This window comes from Planococcus citri, chromosome 2 (assembly GCF_950023065.1).
Source record: "Planococcus citri chromosome 2, ihPlaCitr1.1, whole genome shotgun sequence".
NCBI classification, from domain to species: Eukaryota; Metazoa; Arthropoda; class Insecta; order Hemiptera; family Pseudococcidae; genus Planococcus; species Planococcus citri.
This window is the reverse complement of record NC_088678.1, coordinates 80,890,874-80,908,858: the sequence shown is the minus strand read 5'-3', so window position 1 is coordinate 80,908,858 and position 17,985 is coordinate 80,890,874. Positions and strand designations below refer to the sequence as shown.

Below are 17,985 nucleotides of genomic sequence, written 5' to 3'. Positions count from 1 at the left end.
TGGCGAAAATTATCTCATCTTTGTGTTACAGTAGTGTATCTTTACTCTTTAGCATGGTTTACAATATGCATATTTGCACAAGCTGCGAAATAAGATGTGGCAAATGGCTCTGGCAGATGTTATTCATAACATAGCATATCATATCCTCGAAGACAGCCTATACAAGACGATACCATAAGTCCCAAGTAGAGAGCGGTGGCGATTGTAGAGGCAAAGCACTGACTATGAGATGAGCACTCTACTCTTGATCATCGTTGAAGAAAAAGAAGTAAATCCACGTACACGGCGTTGAATGAAAAGAAACGATACATACGTGTAACCGGTTAGCTGGTCCATCGCGGCGGATCATTGTAGACGCTGATGATTTTTTTTTTTATTGATTTTATGGATATCTTTGTTAAGGACGTTGGCGCGCGAGAGAAGAAGTACATACAGTGCACAGTATCCGTAGCCATTATATTATCTTTTTATACGCGGACTTGCCCCTCGCCCCCTTCCCATCCCCCCTTTCTGTCCATCTAACGTAAGCTGCCAACTACTGGCTCGATCTTAATAAAATGAAAAAGAAGCGAGATGATGATGACTCCGAAACGAGAGATGAGGAACATATTTCAAGGTCGCTGTGGTACTTGGAAGTTGGGAAGGTGGAAAAAAAGAATAAAAAGAGAACGATGATGTTTGCAGCGTGTGATGCAGTGGACGGGGCTGGAGATGTGCTGGAGAAGTGGTACTTGTTGTGGAGTTGTGTGGACTTGCAGTAGGTACCTAAGTATGCGTGTACTCGACACTGTTGTCAATATACTGGTATAGGCAGAGTTAACCGGCTGACTGGCCGGCAATTACGACCAAGAGGAGTAAGGCAGTCAGGCTACAGCAACGCGAATACGAATAAAATCTCCTCTCTCGTAACAACACGATGAAGTTTTGTGCGTTAATAAACCGAAGTGTATTCAATATGTATTATTATTCCGGACTAGGCGAGATACGTACGTACGTAGTAAAGCCGCTGGCAGAATATAGCGTTCGTGCGTAAACTAATAATAATATTACACAAACGATGGCTGGAACTTGCATTGTTATTGCGTTAAGGTGTTTTTGTCTTTTTATATCTCGTAGTGTGTCTGTGAGTGTGAAGGGAGGACTTTGGTGGTCAGGTTCTTGTTCTTTTTGTTGATCTGAATTCTCGCGAAGATGTCGTTGACTGCGGATACTCAGGAAATAGGAAATCTTCGAATATGATCTAGAAGGTTATGCGATAATGCGAGCTTGGGAAGTTTACTCGGTGAAATTGATAAGAAAACTAGAGATACGTCTGCCTTACTATCGTACATGCTGAAGTGAACTAGATAAATTGCATGAATCATGCCCACCTGATTTCCCCATTGCTCATGCCGTTCATCTTTTCGTAATTTTCTTCAAACATTTTACTAATCAGTTAATGAATGTTTTGTGTACCAGCTTTATTTTTCAAAGAAGTGAACAATGAGCATCGCTGATTTCCTCGTATGATTCTGTGATTGCTCACTCAGGCATAGAAAATTGGAAACCTTGACTTGAGCTAAGAACTGAGAAAACTAAAACTTGAAACTACATGTATCGAAAAAAAAATATCAGGTTTTTATCAAAATTTTTCTCCTAGAATTCCATAAAATTGATTTTAATTTTTATCCAAAATTAGCATCTAAAAATTACCAAAAAGTGATAAAATTTCAGTGAAATTCAACAAAATCTAACCAGAATTAAGTAAAACGTCGCTTTAAAAACACTCCAAATCTCCAAAAAATGATGATAATTTAATAAAATTTGTCAAAAATGCATGAAGAAGTCTTATAAAAACATGGTTGAAATTACTCAAAAACATAAAATTGACGAAATTTTGTTAAAATTTTGACCTAAATTGCGTTTACAAGTGTTGAACCCACATTGAATGATGTGAAAATGCTCAGAAAAGAGAATTGCAATCATTCAAAATTATTATAAACAGAGTAAACTTTTACCAAAATGAGCGAAATTATTGGAAAAAATTCCATAAAACCTCGACTTGAAAACATGAATGAGGGGTCATTCCATGTCAACTCGACCAAAAAAAGGCGATTTTGAAAGTCATGTCTTTCGATTTTGCTCAAATTTTGTTTACAATATATTATACCCATCCAGTAAGTAAGAACCCCGCAATTAGTTTGGTCCCAGGCCCCTCAGGGGGAGTGTGGGGGGGCTTCCATTATTTTCACATTGCCTCGAGGTACTCACCTTCGGCAGTCCATTCCTCTAAAACTATGACACTTTGATCAAAACTGATTTCACAGTTCAAAAAGGCATTGCATTTAAAACTTTTTTAAGCATTTTGAAATTTTCAAAAGTTGAAAGTTGTACTTTCAAATTGAAAGTTCAAATTTCAAAATGGCGCTGTAGGTGGGAGCTACCATTTAAAATTTTGAAAAAATTTCCATTGATGTACCGTTTTATGCGTTTTTGAAATATTCAAGTTTCGAGATGGGATCTCTTGATAGAGGGGGAGCACCCCCATCACTAATTTTGGGTGAAACTTTCGAAAGAAAATCTGGGGCATGTGATATATCGAATTCTATGTTTTTGGTGACGCTGAACACGAATATGACGTCAGATTTCTGATAAGACCCCATCCATGGCCCCCAGCACCTCCCCAAAGGGGGTAAAAGTTCAAAAAAGTGTTTTGTACGTGCGACACATGGAATGGTATGTTTTTGGTGACGCTGTGTTAGGGGGAAATACTACGTTTCCTCCAATGAGGGGTAAATATCCACTGTCTCGCCCCCAGGGGGTACTACGACAATCCCAACAATATACACGGGGACCCCAATACCTAATAATCAATAACGAGGCATAGCACTGGTTGTATACGTTTATTAGACAAAGAGGTAACTTGGACATACGGTCATACGTATGCCACCATACAATAGGTAACTATTCTTCTGCTGAGCGTTGTACTTACGACGGTAAGCGGCCAGCGTTAAAGCCTTGCTACGTCAATGAGATAAATACAACTGCACAGAGGCAGGATCTTTCGGCAGGGTCTACCTCTGGATGGAACTAATCCACCAGAGGGCGCTATACAAGATAGCTTACCCCCAGCCTGGGCATAATTACCCCACTAGGTAGGTAACTAGGAGTCCCTAGTCCCCACTACAGCTGAACACGAATATGACGTCAGATTTTTGATTGGATCCCATCCACGTCCCCCAACAATTTTTTTGGAATTTTACCTATTGGGGGAGGTTCTGGGGGCCACGGGTGAGGTCGATTCAAAAAACTATGGCTATATTCGTGTTCAGCGATATCGAAAACATACTATTTCATGTGTCACAAGAATGTAATCCTTTTTTTGGGGGGTTACCCCCTTTAGAGAGGTGCATTTGAGCGAAATCGAAAGACATGACTCAAAAACATTGGTTGAGTTGACATGGAATGACCCATGAAGTATCGTGATGATCACAGAACATCATCAAAAAGTGATAAAATTTCAGTAAAATGTATCAAATTACGTGGAAATGACTAAAAATATTCAAAAATGCGATTTAGTCTTTTAAAAATGCAAAATGCCTAAAAAATTGTAAAAAAAATCTTGAAAATAAATATTTATGAATGAAAAAAAAAAAATGAAATAAAAAAAATTAATACTTGAGTAAAATCAATAATATCAGAAAATTACTTCGAAAAAAATTGAAAATTTTTACAATTTGACAAAAATTCATGGAAATTACTGAAAATTGCCGAAAAGGTGACTTAATCTACCAAAAATGCAAAACGTCTAAAAAATTGCTAAAAATATCTTGAAATTAAAATTTAAAAAAAAATATATAAAATCACCAAAAATTAGTAAGAATATGAAAATTTAGTGAAATTTTTCAAAAATGCATGAAAAAGTATCGAAAATCGTTTCAAAACGATTTCCGAACACTCAAAACATCAATATCACTAAAAATTACCCCTTCCCTCCCTACCCCCTCCCCCCCCCCCCCCATCGAACAATTTGACAAAAATGCATGAAAACGTGAAAAAGTGCTGAATTATGAAAACGTGTTGATATCACGTCTATTCTGTCAAAATGCAATTAAATCACTAAAATTTCAGCAAAATTGACCGAAAATGCATTAAAATTTAAAAAAACGTGTTGAAATGATGTGAAAACGTTCAGAAGAATGATGCATTTTTTTTTGATTGAGGTAGATGGTCAAATTTTGAGGTCACTGTTTTTCAAAATTAGCAATACTCTGATGATTCAGCGATTGATTGTTCACTGCAGTTTGTACCGATTCTTGGTCTGGAATTACCTCCCCTTTCTAGATCCATTTCAACTTATCCTCTACAGAATTGAATGTTGTTATTATTTCTGTATCTGATGCAAGAACTTACCGTCTCTTCAGTTTGTAATTTTTGATGAATGAGCATTTTAAGCTGATTCGAACTCGATGGCGCGATAAAAAACACTATTTACGATATCATCTGCGTAGTATTGGTGAAGAACTTATAATATAGTCTACATGATGATTAAGAGTAAAGTAGCAGCAGATTGCGATGACTTGGCGTTGGCACGACAACGACGTATTAACATAGCGTACATTTTGCTTCATTGTGTATAGTTTCACTCAGTCGATGAAGAATTTGATACGATAGCAATATGTACTAGTATAGTAAATCATTTAAAACGAGGAATTACGCTGAAGCTGCGAATTTTTAAGACAGCTTGGAACAGGCGAGCTCGAGCTCGAAGCTCGTTGGAACGATGAGCTAACTTGCTGATTGTACAACATTGGACTGGTATACTGTTCGTTGAAAATCATATCTAGTCTAAGCTAACCGGTTGTTGAAGGAGGAAATTGATGACTCGCGAAATGACCAGTCAGGCTGGGCATACCTCTAACGAGATGGGAAAAAAATAGATGACGAATGCTTTAATGCATGGTAGATATACCTATTTAGAGTTGGATGAGACGATCTTCGTTATTCTGCTGGATCAACAATGCAGGGGGTGGAAATTGAGAATTCGCGATATCGACTGGTGGGAAGAAATCAACAAACGAGTTGATTGTTGATTCCATTTTTGTTGTATCGTGTTCTAGTACATAGTACGACACAATATGATGATCATTTAGCCATGCAGTCGACCCCCAGTCATTTATACCATTTTAATCAGACTGAAATAGCTGATCGATAATCAACGAGACATACTACGTAGTCGAATGTTGACCACGTGGCCTTTCATCATCGAAATTATTATATGGGGAGGCACCCAATACACACACTACACACAGTACAATGGGTACCCGCATGCATGCTTTAATCGACGTTGTTGTAGTAGGTAGACCTATTTAATGCTGTATGTAATGTTGAACTGTACCTACACACGCATCTATCATTTGTACGTATAGTACGAGTACATAGATGCAGAGTGGAGGAGGCGGCGAGTATATCGTCGATCTAATCTACACCATTTATACGTGTGTGTGCTGTAACACGAAATATGTACTATTACTCGCGGTGAATAAGTTGGAATTGGACAATTTTAGTGTCGAGCTCGGGGTTGAGAGATAAAAATAGTGGTCCTTTTATTGCCCATATGTCGATTAATTTTATAGATGTTGGTTTTTAAAAATACAAAAGCCGAAACATTATTATTATTTATTATTAAAGAGTGGAAAATTAATTTCTCGTGTTTTTTTTCTCTCTTTGTTGCAGGGCAATGAAACCACACAGTCCGAACAGGTAATGTACTTTATGAGTGTATCCGGTTAATTTATTTTTTCAGGTATAGACCTCTGGGCAGAGGTTGGCAGAAGCGATAAAATGAAGGTTTGAGTTTAAGAGATGTATGAAGTGTTAAGAGTGTACCTGGGCGAATTTTGATACAAGAAGAAGACTTTTTTTGACAGGAAAGGCATAAGTCGAATGTTTTTTAGACGTTTTGATAAAAAGCGAAAATCTTTGATAAGTTTTGGCAAAAATTAAAACCATATTTTTGAAGTTTTATCAAAAAAATTACTTTTGAGAATTTTCACGAAAAAACGTTACAACTTTTCTTCAAATCGCCAAAAATTTACCCTCTCTGACAATTTTGATGAAAAACAAGAATTTTTTGACAATTTTATCAAAATTGGTGGTTTTTTGGACTGTTTGATAATTTTGGCAAAAATAGCCTTTTTGAAAATTTTTCCAAAAATGAACACTTTTGAAAAATCCAAAAATGAACGTTTTTTGAATATTTTGCTAAAAATTGATGCTTTTTGACACTTCTTGACTTGGGCAAATTTGGCCGAAAAAAACCGGACTTTTACTCGTATAAGTAAGTTTGGCAAAAAAAAAAAAAAAAAAAAAAAACAGGACTTTTGTCCAATTATTCAAAATGATCATTCGTTTGATTCAGGTAAAAAAAAATTGTAGAAACCACAGAGAAGAATTCGTGTGAGTAGTGACTTGTGCCATTAAATCACAATGTTGCCACTTTGCTTCGAATCGTTCTGCGAAGGAAGGATACAAAAAATGTCTTCGTCGATCAAAATGGCGATTTAATTGGACCCGAAACCTATAATAATAATTATGGTCGAACTTTTGTATTGTTATTCATCGAGTCTATGGTTATTATGGTTCTCTTTTTTTTCCTTCTTCATCTTCAACACACACGCACGTTCGACGAAATCGATCAGCTCGGTCCAAATAGGTACACATTACTCTGTACTTCGGATACGCGGATAATTAATCATTCCGCATTCTCCGTCTCTGTTCCTCTTTCATATATTTTTTTTTCCATATCGATGATTCGAGTTGAATTTTTGATAAACCGGAACGTACTCGTATATTCGATGAGGGAAGAGTGTTATAGTGAAGAAAGGAACGAAATGCCGCGATCAAGGGAGGGCTGGGTACCTGCATTAAGCGTAGGTATCTTTACGGGTAGAGGTAGAGGCATATACATAGATGTATTGTTCGCAAAAATATCCGATCCGAGTCTTACGGATGCTGTAGGAATATCGTGCTTTAGCCTTCAGGGGTTCCTAGAATTTTGCTGTGATAGTTTATATTGTTGAATTGTGTGGCATGGCGTGTGATGTTGGAAATTTGGAGCACGATATCGTTGTACTCGTATGGTTATCTCTTGTATAGTGGCGACGACGATGATGATGAAAATTGAGGGGTAAATTTTATGAGACTCTGGCGAAACGTATAGTGACATTCGATCTGATAGTATTTTTATTCGCGTAAAATGGTTGCAGTCACAGGAAACGATACACGAGGTACAAGGTGGTGAAGAGGGGTCAGGTGGATAAGCCAGGTAATCGTACGTATAGTGAGATATGGCTGTACAGAGATGGTAGATGAAGATGATAGTGCGCGAGTATCTCAGCGTGTAAGTTGCCCCTTGATGATTGTAAAAAAATGTAACAGTGATGTACACGTTTTCTCTTATGGTATGGTATGGCATGGCATGGCATACGAATCTAGAGTAATATTTTCGCGTCGAAAAAATTCTAGAATATGTTTTTTATTACGATATAAGGTCGAGAAAAATGAGCTTTCTCAGTAGATGGAAGTGTTTGAAAAATACGCTTCACGTGGGTGTCATTTTTTTACTCGTTCTCCCAAGTATTTTTTATGTATATTGTGACTTTAAGAGTAAAAGTGTGTGGATGTTCAGTCGTTTGACGTAGATTCTGGATTCTGAATATCTAATCTTTATAATACCATGCTTTCAATTTTGTAAAAAAAAAACTCAGAAAAATGAAAGCATATAGTAGTATTTTTTTTCTTCTTAAAATCTGATTTTATTTATCAATCGTTTCTGTTGATTGAAAAAAGTTCATTATTTTCTGCAAAATAGCGAAATGATAGGTACTCGTGTTTCGTGATGATTTCATCATCAATTCACCATTATATTAATTGTTTGTTGTAAGTCAGGGTTGATGAAATCACGAAAAATATCTCGAAAAAAGTGATTCAAATTTGAAATCACGTAGTTTTGAATCATTTTTGGTTCAATATGGGCATATTTTATCTGTAGAGAATGCTATAAATGAATTCCATTGCCCTATCATTGTGTTAGTAAGTTTTAATTTTCAAGGTCTGCCCGTTCTTTCTAATGATATTTTCGGCTATTGTATTTTTTCCCCACATTGATAAAAATCTCAAAAGATGTGGGAAAAAGACAAATGATAACGGTCGAAGGTGAAAGAAAATTCAGACAATCTCTACGTTCATTTAAAAAAAAAAAAAGGTGTAAAATCATGTATTAAATTTACTCAGTGTTGCCAATAAATAATGGAACATCGGAAAACTACTACAAATAGTTGAAAATCACAAAAAATCGATAAAAATTTTTTGTGAAAACTGCTTTTAAAATCTACTGAAATATTATAAAAATACCTACTTGAAATTGGGTGAAAATTGACAGAGCATTACAAAAATTGGACAAAAAACCACAAAAATGCTCAAATTTCAAGAAAATGATTGTAAATTTCAAACAGTTGATAAAAGATTATCGAAATGGAATAAAACTATGAAATATTGCATAATGTGTCATAAAAGCAATAAAATTAATATAGAAACCACTGAAAAATTACTAAAAATTTATGGTATTTCTGAGATCCTAAAACGCGGTTAAAACTGATTAAAATGGTTAAAAAACATTCAACAATGATCAAAATTTGATGAAATGTTTCGAAATTGATATAAACTCTTGCAAAAGTTACCTAAATAAATTTTCAAAAGTGATCGAATATTCTTACTTAAAATTAAGTACTAGATATGTAAAAAGGAGGAGTATTGATAAGGCCATTTTTTGGCTACAGACAGTTATCGACTGAACCACTCTTAAAATGGAATGCCCCAAATACGAATCCGTGGTTAGTTAACCCAAAATGACCATTTTTTGGGCTCCAGGGGTCCCCAAAGTTGCGAATAAAAAATAAGTTTTGGAACCACTGAGTATTATTTTCAAAAACTTTTTCAACGTAAAATATCTGTTTGAACCCGTCAAACATTATACGAGGCAATTTTGCCATTTTCGACCCTCGGGGTCAGAAATTGGGGTGGTTTTAATTTTTGAAAAACTTTGGAACCACCATTTTGAACCGACCCCTTTGAACCCCGCTAAAAAGCTTTTTACAGTTTATTAGTATCTGAATGACCTCCATCCTACCAAATTTTGAGCTCAATAAAATTTTGCTCTGATACTCGAAAATCCTAATTTCCAATTTTTTGTAATTTGGATTTTTTGGGAACCCCTGGATAGCTGGAAACCTGCGATTTGCGCCAAACGTAACGTTTCGAGGCATATATTCAATTACCTATAGATGAAAAAGTTTAATTAAGCTCCCTGTATATTCGTAATTTTGAACCCTTTTTTTAGACCCTTCCACTTTGGGCACCCCTGAAAAAGGCGATTATGCATAATTTTTCACTCGATTTTACCGGTAACTTTAAAAATTGAGCTTTTTTGGTCCAAATTCTGAGATTTTACTCTTCGAGAAAACGTTAAAATCACGTTTTCATGATTTCAACGAAGTAAAATCTCAGAATTTGGCCTAAAAAAGCTCAATTTTGAAAATTACTGGTAAAATCGAGTGAAAAATTATCGAGCTCTTGCTAGGATTCGTATTTGGGGCATTCATTACAACATTTTAAGAGTGGTTCAGTCGATAACTGTCTGGTGCCAAAAAATGGCCTGATCGATACTCCTCCTTTATCAAAATTGTAGAAGTTACTGTAAAATTTGTCGAACTGTCTTCTCAGCTAATTATGGAAAATTACATCAACTGTTGGAAATTAGCACACTGAAGCAAACTTGGCGAAAATTGCTAAAAAATTTATTAAAATACCCTGAAAATGGTTCTCATTTTTAAAATGACTTTTCTAGCTCACAAAAATTACCAATTATTTACCAAAAATTACCCCATTTTTTTATTATCATTTTTAGCCTATAAATTCAATTTTTGAAGATCAAAAGCTGAAAAAATGAACGAAAAAAGGTGCGAAATTTTTCAATTTTTGACTTTAAGTTTAATACCAACCAGCTGGTATCTTGAAATTTGAAAAAAATGTCGCAATATAATTAATATGAAACATCAAGCAAAATGTATGACAAAAAAATTATCAAATACATAGAATGAAAAGTGGATAAAATTTGACGAAAATCAAATGAAGTGTCTTCGAAATCTATGGAATTGGCATAGAATTGCTAAAAATTCGCCAATCATTGTTGAAATTTCGACAAATTTTGGAAAAATTGCATTAATTAATAATTCTTGATTTGGGGGGGGGGGTTGGGGGAGGTCAACTGTAGGTAGATTCAAGGACATTGACGCGAAATAAGAAAAAAAAAACGCGAGTTTAGCCTTTTAGATTTTAGTAGACATTTTTTTTCAAATTTCTGGAAAATGATCAAAAACGACGAGGTAGTTTTATAAAATTTTGGACAAGGAAATAAATAAAAATTTTACGAGTCATTAATCCATTTTTTTTTTTTTTTTTTTTTTTTTTTCAAAAAAGTAGTCCACAAATCACAAAAATCTTACGGTGTTATCTAGAATTAGGCAAAATTTTTCATGCTTTTACACAGAGGCGTAACTTTAGCATTATTTTCTACATACCGTCAAGGGCGTGGCAACTGGTTTCTCCCACCTGTTATCGGATAAAAGCTCAGCTTGCTCGAGCTTTTGCAGCTTTCTATGTCACAGTTCGATTATGTGGCCCGTTCGTGTACGTCTGCAGTTTTGGTTAGTGTTTGCGGAGTATGTTTGCGAGGTTGCAAGGCAGGCAAGTTTGATTTGTTTGGTCATTGGTGAGGAGCATTTTTACTCATTTCTCGATTCTCGCTCAGGTGCTCGGGACTTTAACTGGAGTTTAACTCCAACCAGAGATTTTGAAACAAGGAGTACGCAGTCTTGGCATATGGACACTGATTCCGAGTTTGATTTTCCGGAACCTGAATATTAGGATGACGCTGCAAGCGAGTACAGCAGTGTATATGAAGCTAGAAGAGATTGACTTCTAGCGAGCAATCTGACAGTTATTATTCTGAAAATAACTGGGAGTCAGATTGGTCCCAAGTAACAGAGACGTGGTACGAGGCAAAAACAATACAGAGAAGCACGAAAAAGAAGAGGAACCATTCAACCATTCAATATTCTGGTATTAAGCGGATGGCTGAAATAATCAGACTCAGGTTTGATTTTGATCAGAGAAAACAGAAACCCGAGGGAGGGTTGAAAACATGTGGTAAATCTTGGAATCTTTTGTACAGGGTGGACAGAAATATCGGGTACCCCTAAAAAAGTTTTCTGCTAAATACTTCGGTTGGTCACAGTGAATGATAATAATGGTAGCACATGCTTGGTTGTTAGACTGGAGAGATAACATTTCACCAATCATATGCATCTATTTCACGTTGCCAACCTATATTTTTAATGAAAAACTTTCTTAGGGGTACCCGATATTTCTGTCCACCCTGTACCTTCATGTAGAAAAATATCTCAAAAAAATCATTTTTTGAAAACTTGATTTTTCGGGAGGGAGAGGGGAAGGGGAGGTACGAAATTTCAGCTCGGAAGCAGGAAAAAAATCATGAAATTTTTCGTTTTGGATTCCAGTTAAACCCCCTTGACTAAGCTGTCGCTCTGCGCTCTGGTCAAGATATCCGAAAATTTTTAGCTCTATGTAGATGCACTTTTCGAAGTCACCAATTCTCTCGATCATTACTCGAGTTCTCGATTAGAATCTTGTTAGCAGCTCAATGACAGGAGGAGAGAAAAGAAGAGGGGTTCGAGAGCCTAAACGTCATGGTAGATCTAGGGACATTGAAACTTCGTGGGTGTGTCTCGGCGAATTTTTACGTAAACATACCGTAAACTTTCCAGATGGTGTTTAATGGATATTTTAGTTGGAAGGAAAAAAAAGCGCCATACGGAAGATATTCCGGCAATGTACGTATGTAGATGTACGAGTACTTGTAGGAAGAAATAGAAAAGAAGCGTTATTATTCATCCATGTGACTCCTTCATCATCGTCATTTTATTCGAGCTTTGTATACACTGTACACTGTGTACAGTTTATACAAGAAGAAGAAAATATGATTAAAGCAGACTCGCGTTCGTCAGAAATTGACTCACGATTAATCTAAGAATAAATAGCTAACGACGACGTTGAGCGACGCTTCGTATTATTCATCGCATATGCTACGTTTAGAACAAACTATTCGTACGCCAGTACGAGAGTATGCGATGATGATAATGATGATGATGAGGCTGTTGCTGCCTCTGCCAAGGATAATGAAGTGTAATTAAACGCGTTACTCATAAATGCCTGCACTAGTGAACGATGCTGCTGAACGCCAGAGAGGTGAAGAGAAAGAGTTAGCATGATGGATGGATGGATGGTCGGCTGGTGGGAGGGAAATGGAAACGATAATACGCTATCTTCTTTCTTTTTTAATTTTTCGTCAGAGTACAACAACAACAACAGCAACAGCAACGGAGTGTTTATGGCTTTTGTACGTAATTACACTAAAACGATTTTCAGCAACGATTATTAGCGTATGTGTGTGTGTGTGTGTGTGTGTGAAGCCAGCCATCGCTCTGTATGCGGTATTGTATGTACTTGTACAAAACGATGGCGAAGCTTCGACTAATTAAGCGTATTAGAGCTATGAGCCAGAAGGGTTGAGTGCGGTGGAATCGCCCGCCCGTCGAGAGCAAGCTGAGCAAAGATGATCTACGGTTTGGGGCAATCTAGAACGCTATAGAAAGACAGAGAGATAAAGTCTCTCTGGATGGCAACAAGTATCTGTTCGTTATCTGCAGATTACAGGCAGGCATGTGTGTGAGAAACCTGTGTTTTGAGAGATTGAGAGAAGAAGATCAAGGTGCTCTGAGATATGGGCGAAGACCAACAAAAAGCTAACACAGCCCACGCGTCGTCGACGAGCGATGGGTTTTGGCGAATTGTGAATCGAAGAGATGTGTGTAGTGCTCTGTCGTGGGAGGCGATTTTTACCATAAAAAAATGCCACAGTCGAGATCTCTCAGCCGATTGTAGGTCAACTCGAAGTCGACCGAGGCTTCTGTCTCGATCTCGATGGCAGCGAATATAAAAAAAAGAAATAAACAGAAAGAAAGATGTTTCGCGAAACGTGTTCCGGTTAAATGTACATAACGGTAAGAGTTTTGTATTCTCTTTGTACGTAGTTGTGTACCTATGGGTTTTCTTATAGTAGGTAGGTAGGTACCACCAAAGTACTCTCTGTACTATAAGTGCCTTGCCTACTGGAAGTGGAAAGCGCGAGCTATTACAATTTCTAAGCGGTTGGTTCTTTGATTCTCTTTATTCCTTCTCACTTCACGCTCGGTTCCGAGGTGACAATGAATTACGCTAACATTATTTGTACCTATGTAGATGGTCAACAACGACGACTTTGAATAGAAAGAGAGAAGGAGAGAGAGAGACTGTATGTTGTAGGTACGTTTGTGCCATAGATCATTGGGATATGTTTGTTGTAAAATTGTCCAATTCGACGGATTATGTAGTAGATGTATAATTTTCATGAATTTTATTGAGAATGATGGCGATGATTATGAGCGATAAACGTCACTAATCGATTTTATGCTTTGGTCTGTTTCAGGTTAATTCAGCAGAAGCCAATACTGTTACACCAGTTCAAAGCGTAAGTATTACTACTCGTATTTTTACTGCGTCGTTGTAAGTTAGATTGTATGTAGATAGTTGTACAGGTTATGCTGCTGGCGATTTTTGAAGCTCGCCTGTAACGGAATGGCTGATGGCAGCTATATTGGCGGATTTGAAGTTGGTATAGAGGAAACATGACGAGTTTAGTTCTCTTTGTCACAGGTCGTTCGTTTCATTGATCGAATCTGAATCTGAATCGTGAATCGTGATAGCATTGGACTTGATTTTGTGCACTTGTGATGGAGTTGAAGAGTGAGTGGGGTTGAGGCGATCTTTGTGGATGGTTTGAGAGCTTTTTAGCGAACAGTGATTGAAAGCAAGAAAGACCTGTTACGAGATCGTGTAGAATTTGTGATTGATTTTTAGCACTGGTGAATGAAATTCCGATTTACGATTGCCAGTATTGTTCACCCTCAGCAGTGATTGAGTGAACAAAAATTTTTTCTTGTGTCACAAAGCTTCAAAGATAGATTTATAGAATGTCTGGTATGGCCAAATTTTGGGGCTCAGAAGAGACGAAAATTGTTGGAAAGTGGGTGAAAATGAAATATCAGGTGCTTGAAGTGAAGTTGGGAGACGTTTCCGTGTATGAAATAATTTTTGGAGCAAACTGAACCAGATGTAGACAAATCGAAAGAGGGCCCCAAAATAGGCCATTTGCGAAAATTTCAGGTGCTGAAAGTGATTTTTCGTTTTTTGGCGAATTTTAATAAATTATTCAATGGCCCATTTCCGATGAAAAAAATGAATAAATTTGATTAAATTTCACATAAAAAGGCTTGAATTTGATTTGTACCTTATTTTCGACCTTCTGAGTCGATTGGAGATGGTTTTGAAGAATTCGTTTTGGAGCCTCCTGTGAATTTTTTCATTCCACAGTTCTCGAAAGATCTCTATAAGAAGGGTGAAAATGAAATTCAGCTACAATGAATTTTGAATTTGCCATATTTTATGACCTTTTCAATATATTTTCAAAATATTTAGTGCTGGTTTAAATCAAATTCAACATTTTTGAGTTTGTTGATTTTTTTTCCAAAAACATGCCCTGTGCTGAATAATTTTGAATTTGAACCAGCAAAATAAATTGAAAATATGTGCCTCGCCTCAATCGATCAAAAGGGAAAGTAAGGAATTTTATTTCGATAATTCAGGCATCGTAGCGGGTCACTTTTTTCACGAAAAGTCACTTTTGGTTACTTTTTTCATCAAAAAGTTACTATTGGTCACTTTTTTGAATTTTTTTTGGTTTTTTAAACAAAAAAAATCGTTTTTTATCCAAAATATATTTTTTTTAATTCATTTTCAAATGGTTTTATGCGAATTTTCTTTATTAAAAAATTTCAGAATTTTAAAAACACAAGTTTTTACTTTTTGAAACATCAATTTTCGAAAGCTTTTGTCCTCGCTTCGCTCGGGCTTGTTTTCTTTTCTTTTTCAAAATAAAGATGGAAATTTATTTTTTTTTAAAATAAAGTTCTAAAGCCAAAAAATAAACTTCTCACAAAAAAACATCGTTTTTATGCCTCTCAAAATTCAAGAGCTTTCGCGCTCGATTAAGCCTGTCTTGTTTCATTTTCAATATCAACTTCCTTCAAAAAAACAAACTACTTGTTCTCATTCTCAGATTTAAAAAAAAAACGGATTGTCCGGTGGGGCCAGGCGGGAGAATAAAGTAATCGTTTTTAGGTGAGATATTGAACGTTTTTTTTGCTCTCCTGAACGCTGGAATTAAATAAAAAAAATTGGTCACTTTTTTCACTGATGAAAGTCACTGAAGTCACTTTTTTTTTTAGCAAGATTTGGATACGATGCCTGCTGTAGTGAACTCGAAGAAAAAGAGGAGAAAGGAGGAAGGCTTGGATCGAATGATTTAAAATTTCAAAAATTAATATGTTGACTTTTTTTAACCCAAAAATTGAATATTTTTTCTCGAGTTTCAAATTGGGGGGGGGGAATTAAGGACCCCAAAATTTTTGGAAACTTTAAAAATTCGCCTGATTCATGAAAATTGGTCACTTTTTTGTTAATTTTTGGTCACTTTTTTGAAGAAAAAGTCACTTTTTGGTCACTTTTTTCACTGCTAAAAGTCACTAAAGTCACTTTTTTGAAGAAAAATTTCGCTACAATGCTTGCAATAATTGCCAAAAATCCTGCTTTTTGCTAAAATTGTCAAAGTCTTGCTCTTTTTCCAAAATATGACTAAAATGTTTCCTTTTTTTCAACTAAGAAAATTAGCTAAAAAATTTAACTTTTTACAGAAATTGTTTTGAGTTTTTTTTTGTTTGTTAAAAGTCTCTGAAGATTGACAAAAAGGCGCATTTTTTTTACCAATAGGTTTTGCCAATTGTTGTGAAAGTGTCGTAGATACTTTTTGATGGCATTTTAATTGTTTTACTTTTCAACAAAAATTCTCAAATCTCACTTTTTTTCAAAAAGTACCCAGAAGTTTCGCTTTTTTGCTAAAAAAAGGTCAAGTTATTATCAATGATTTTTTTTTAAATATTATGCTTTTTTCCAAAAATTGTGAACAAATTGAAAAAAATAATTTTTGCTTTTCAACAAAATTATTAAAAAGCTTCTCCTTTTCTCATAAATAGTTGAAAGTCTCTTTTTCGTCTAAATGTCCATAAACCGCTAGAAATTGTTTTTTAGGGGAAAAATCCAAAAGGAGTCACTCGTTTTCAAAAAATTTTCAAAAGCCTCATTTTTTATGAAAAAGTTGAAAAAAGTGTTGTTTTTAACTAAAATTGAGAAAAATGTTCATTTATTTTGGTCAAATAGCAAAATGTCACGATTTTTGCTAAAAATTGTTCGTCTTGCTTTTTCCCATAAAATGAGAAAAATTCGTTCTTTTCAACAGAATTTATGAAAAATCTCACTTTTTTTCCTGAAATTTCCAAAAATAAGTTGCAAAAAAGTGTTTGCTTTTTGACTCAATCTTTCAAATTCCTCTTTTAAAAAGAAAAAAAGTTTAAAAGTCTCGCTTTTTTTTCTAGAAGTTGTCAGAAATTGTAAAAAATCCTCACAGTCAAAAATTTGTTGTTTTCTGAAAATTTGATTTTTTTCCAAAAATTGCAAAGTCTCGCTCTTTGATCTAAATAGCCAGAAAGGCTTCGTTTTTTGCTAAAAATTGCTTAAAATTGTCATTTTTTGGCAAAAAATTCTTGAAAGTCTCGTTTTTGTGACAGAAATTACAAAAACGATTTTCCTGTTGCTTCGCCTAAAACCGTCCAATTTTCTCAAAAATTGCATAAATTATCCTAGTTTTTGCAAATTTTAAAAAAATTGCAAAATACTCGTGGCCCAACTTCGTTGACAAAATTTACGAAAAAACATCACTTTTTTGCCAAAATTTACCTAGTTTTCAAAAATTCCTTCCTTTAGCTAAAATTATTCAAGTCTCATTTTTTCCCAAAAATTGGCCATTTTTTGAGAAATTGTTAAAATTTTTACTATGTTGCTGTAAATTGCGAAAAAGTCTCGCTTTCTTATCAAATTATTGAGAAATCGTTGACTTTTTAGACAATAATTTTTGAAGTCCTGATTCAATTTTTCTTGAGGGGGTAGAGAGACTTGATCTCAATTTCTTTTTGATTTTTTTTTTCAATATTTTGGATTCCCTATGAGAGAACCAACTTTAGTTGTGAGGGAGGGGAGGGGCGAGGGAGGTTATTTTCTTAGTTGGGGGGGGGGTGATTCAAAAGAATTCTGATATGAGGCACTGAATTTCCCACAAAAATTGAGCGACACTAATTTAGGTAGTTCATCTTTTAATTTTTCTATAAACTTTGAGAGAAATTTCTTCATTGAAGGATCAAAATACCTTGAGACACAGGGGGGGGGGGATTTTTTCAAAAAAGTGAATTTTTTAGAAGAATTTTAGCGTAAAAATTAAATTTTTTGGATAAAGTGGGTTTTTTCCTTTTTTTGTTAAGGACTTGAGGACTTTATAACACAAGTTCCAATTTCAAGTTGCGAGACTAAAATTTTCAGGGATTTTTTTTTTGAGAACCACCACAACTTGAAAGGAGTAGGAGTGCAGGTCTGAGGAAAAATTCAGAGTTTTAGTGATGGCTGTTCTTGAGTAGCTGAGATGATTTGAGAAGAACAATTTTATCACTTATCGTCCATGGAATTCGAAAGAAGAAAATATTCTCATAATCTGACGTGGAGTTGGGGGAATAAAATTGACGATTATTTAGTATTCTTTATCGCTTTGAAAAGAATTACGCCGAAGTAGTGACGACTTACGTGTGTGTGTGTACAAATTACAAA

General features: G+C 35.4%; 1 protein-coding gene across 2 annotated transcripts in view; it reads left to right on the top strand.

Moving 5' to 3' along the window:
• Akap200 (A kinase anchor protein 200) overlaps positions 1–17,985 on the top strand; it is a 130,561-nt gene that overhangs the window by 94,765 nt on the left and 17,811 nt on the right. The window contains exons 4-5 of one of the 2 annotated variants that reach the window (XM_065353453.1): positions 5,716–5,742; positions 13,646–13,687. In XM_065353453.1, the coding sequence (XP_065209525.1) occupies positions 5,716–5,742; positions 13,646–13,687 (69 nt within the window). The remainder of the gene's footprint in view (positions 1–5,715; positions 5,743–13,645; positions 13,688–17,985) is intronic. The other variant, XM_065353454.1, reaches the window with a different exon arrangement.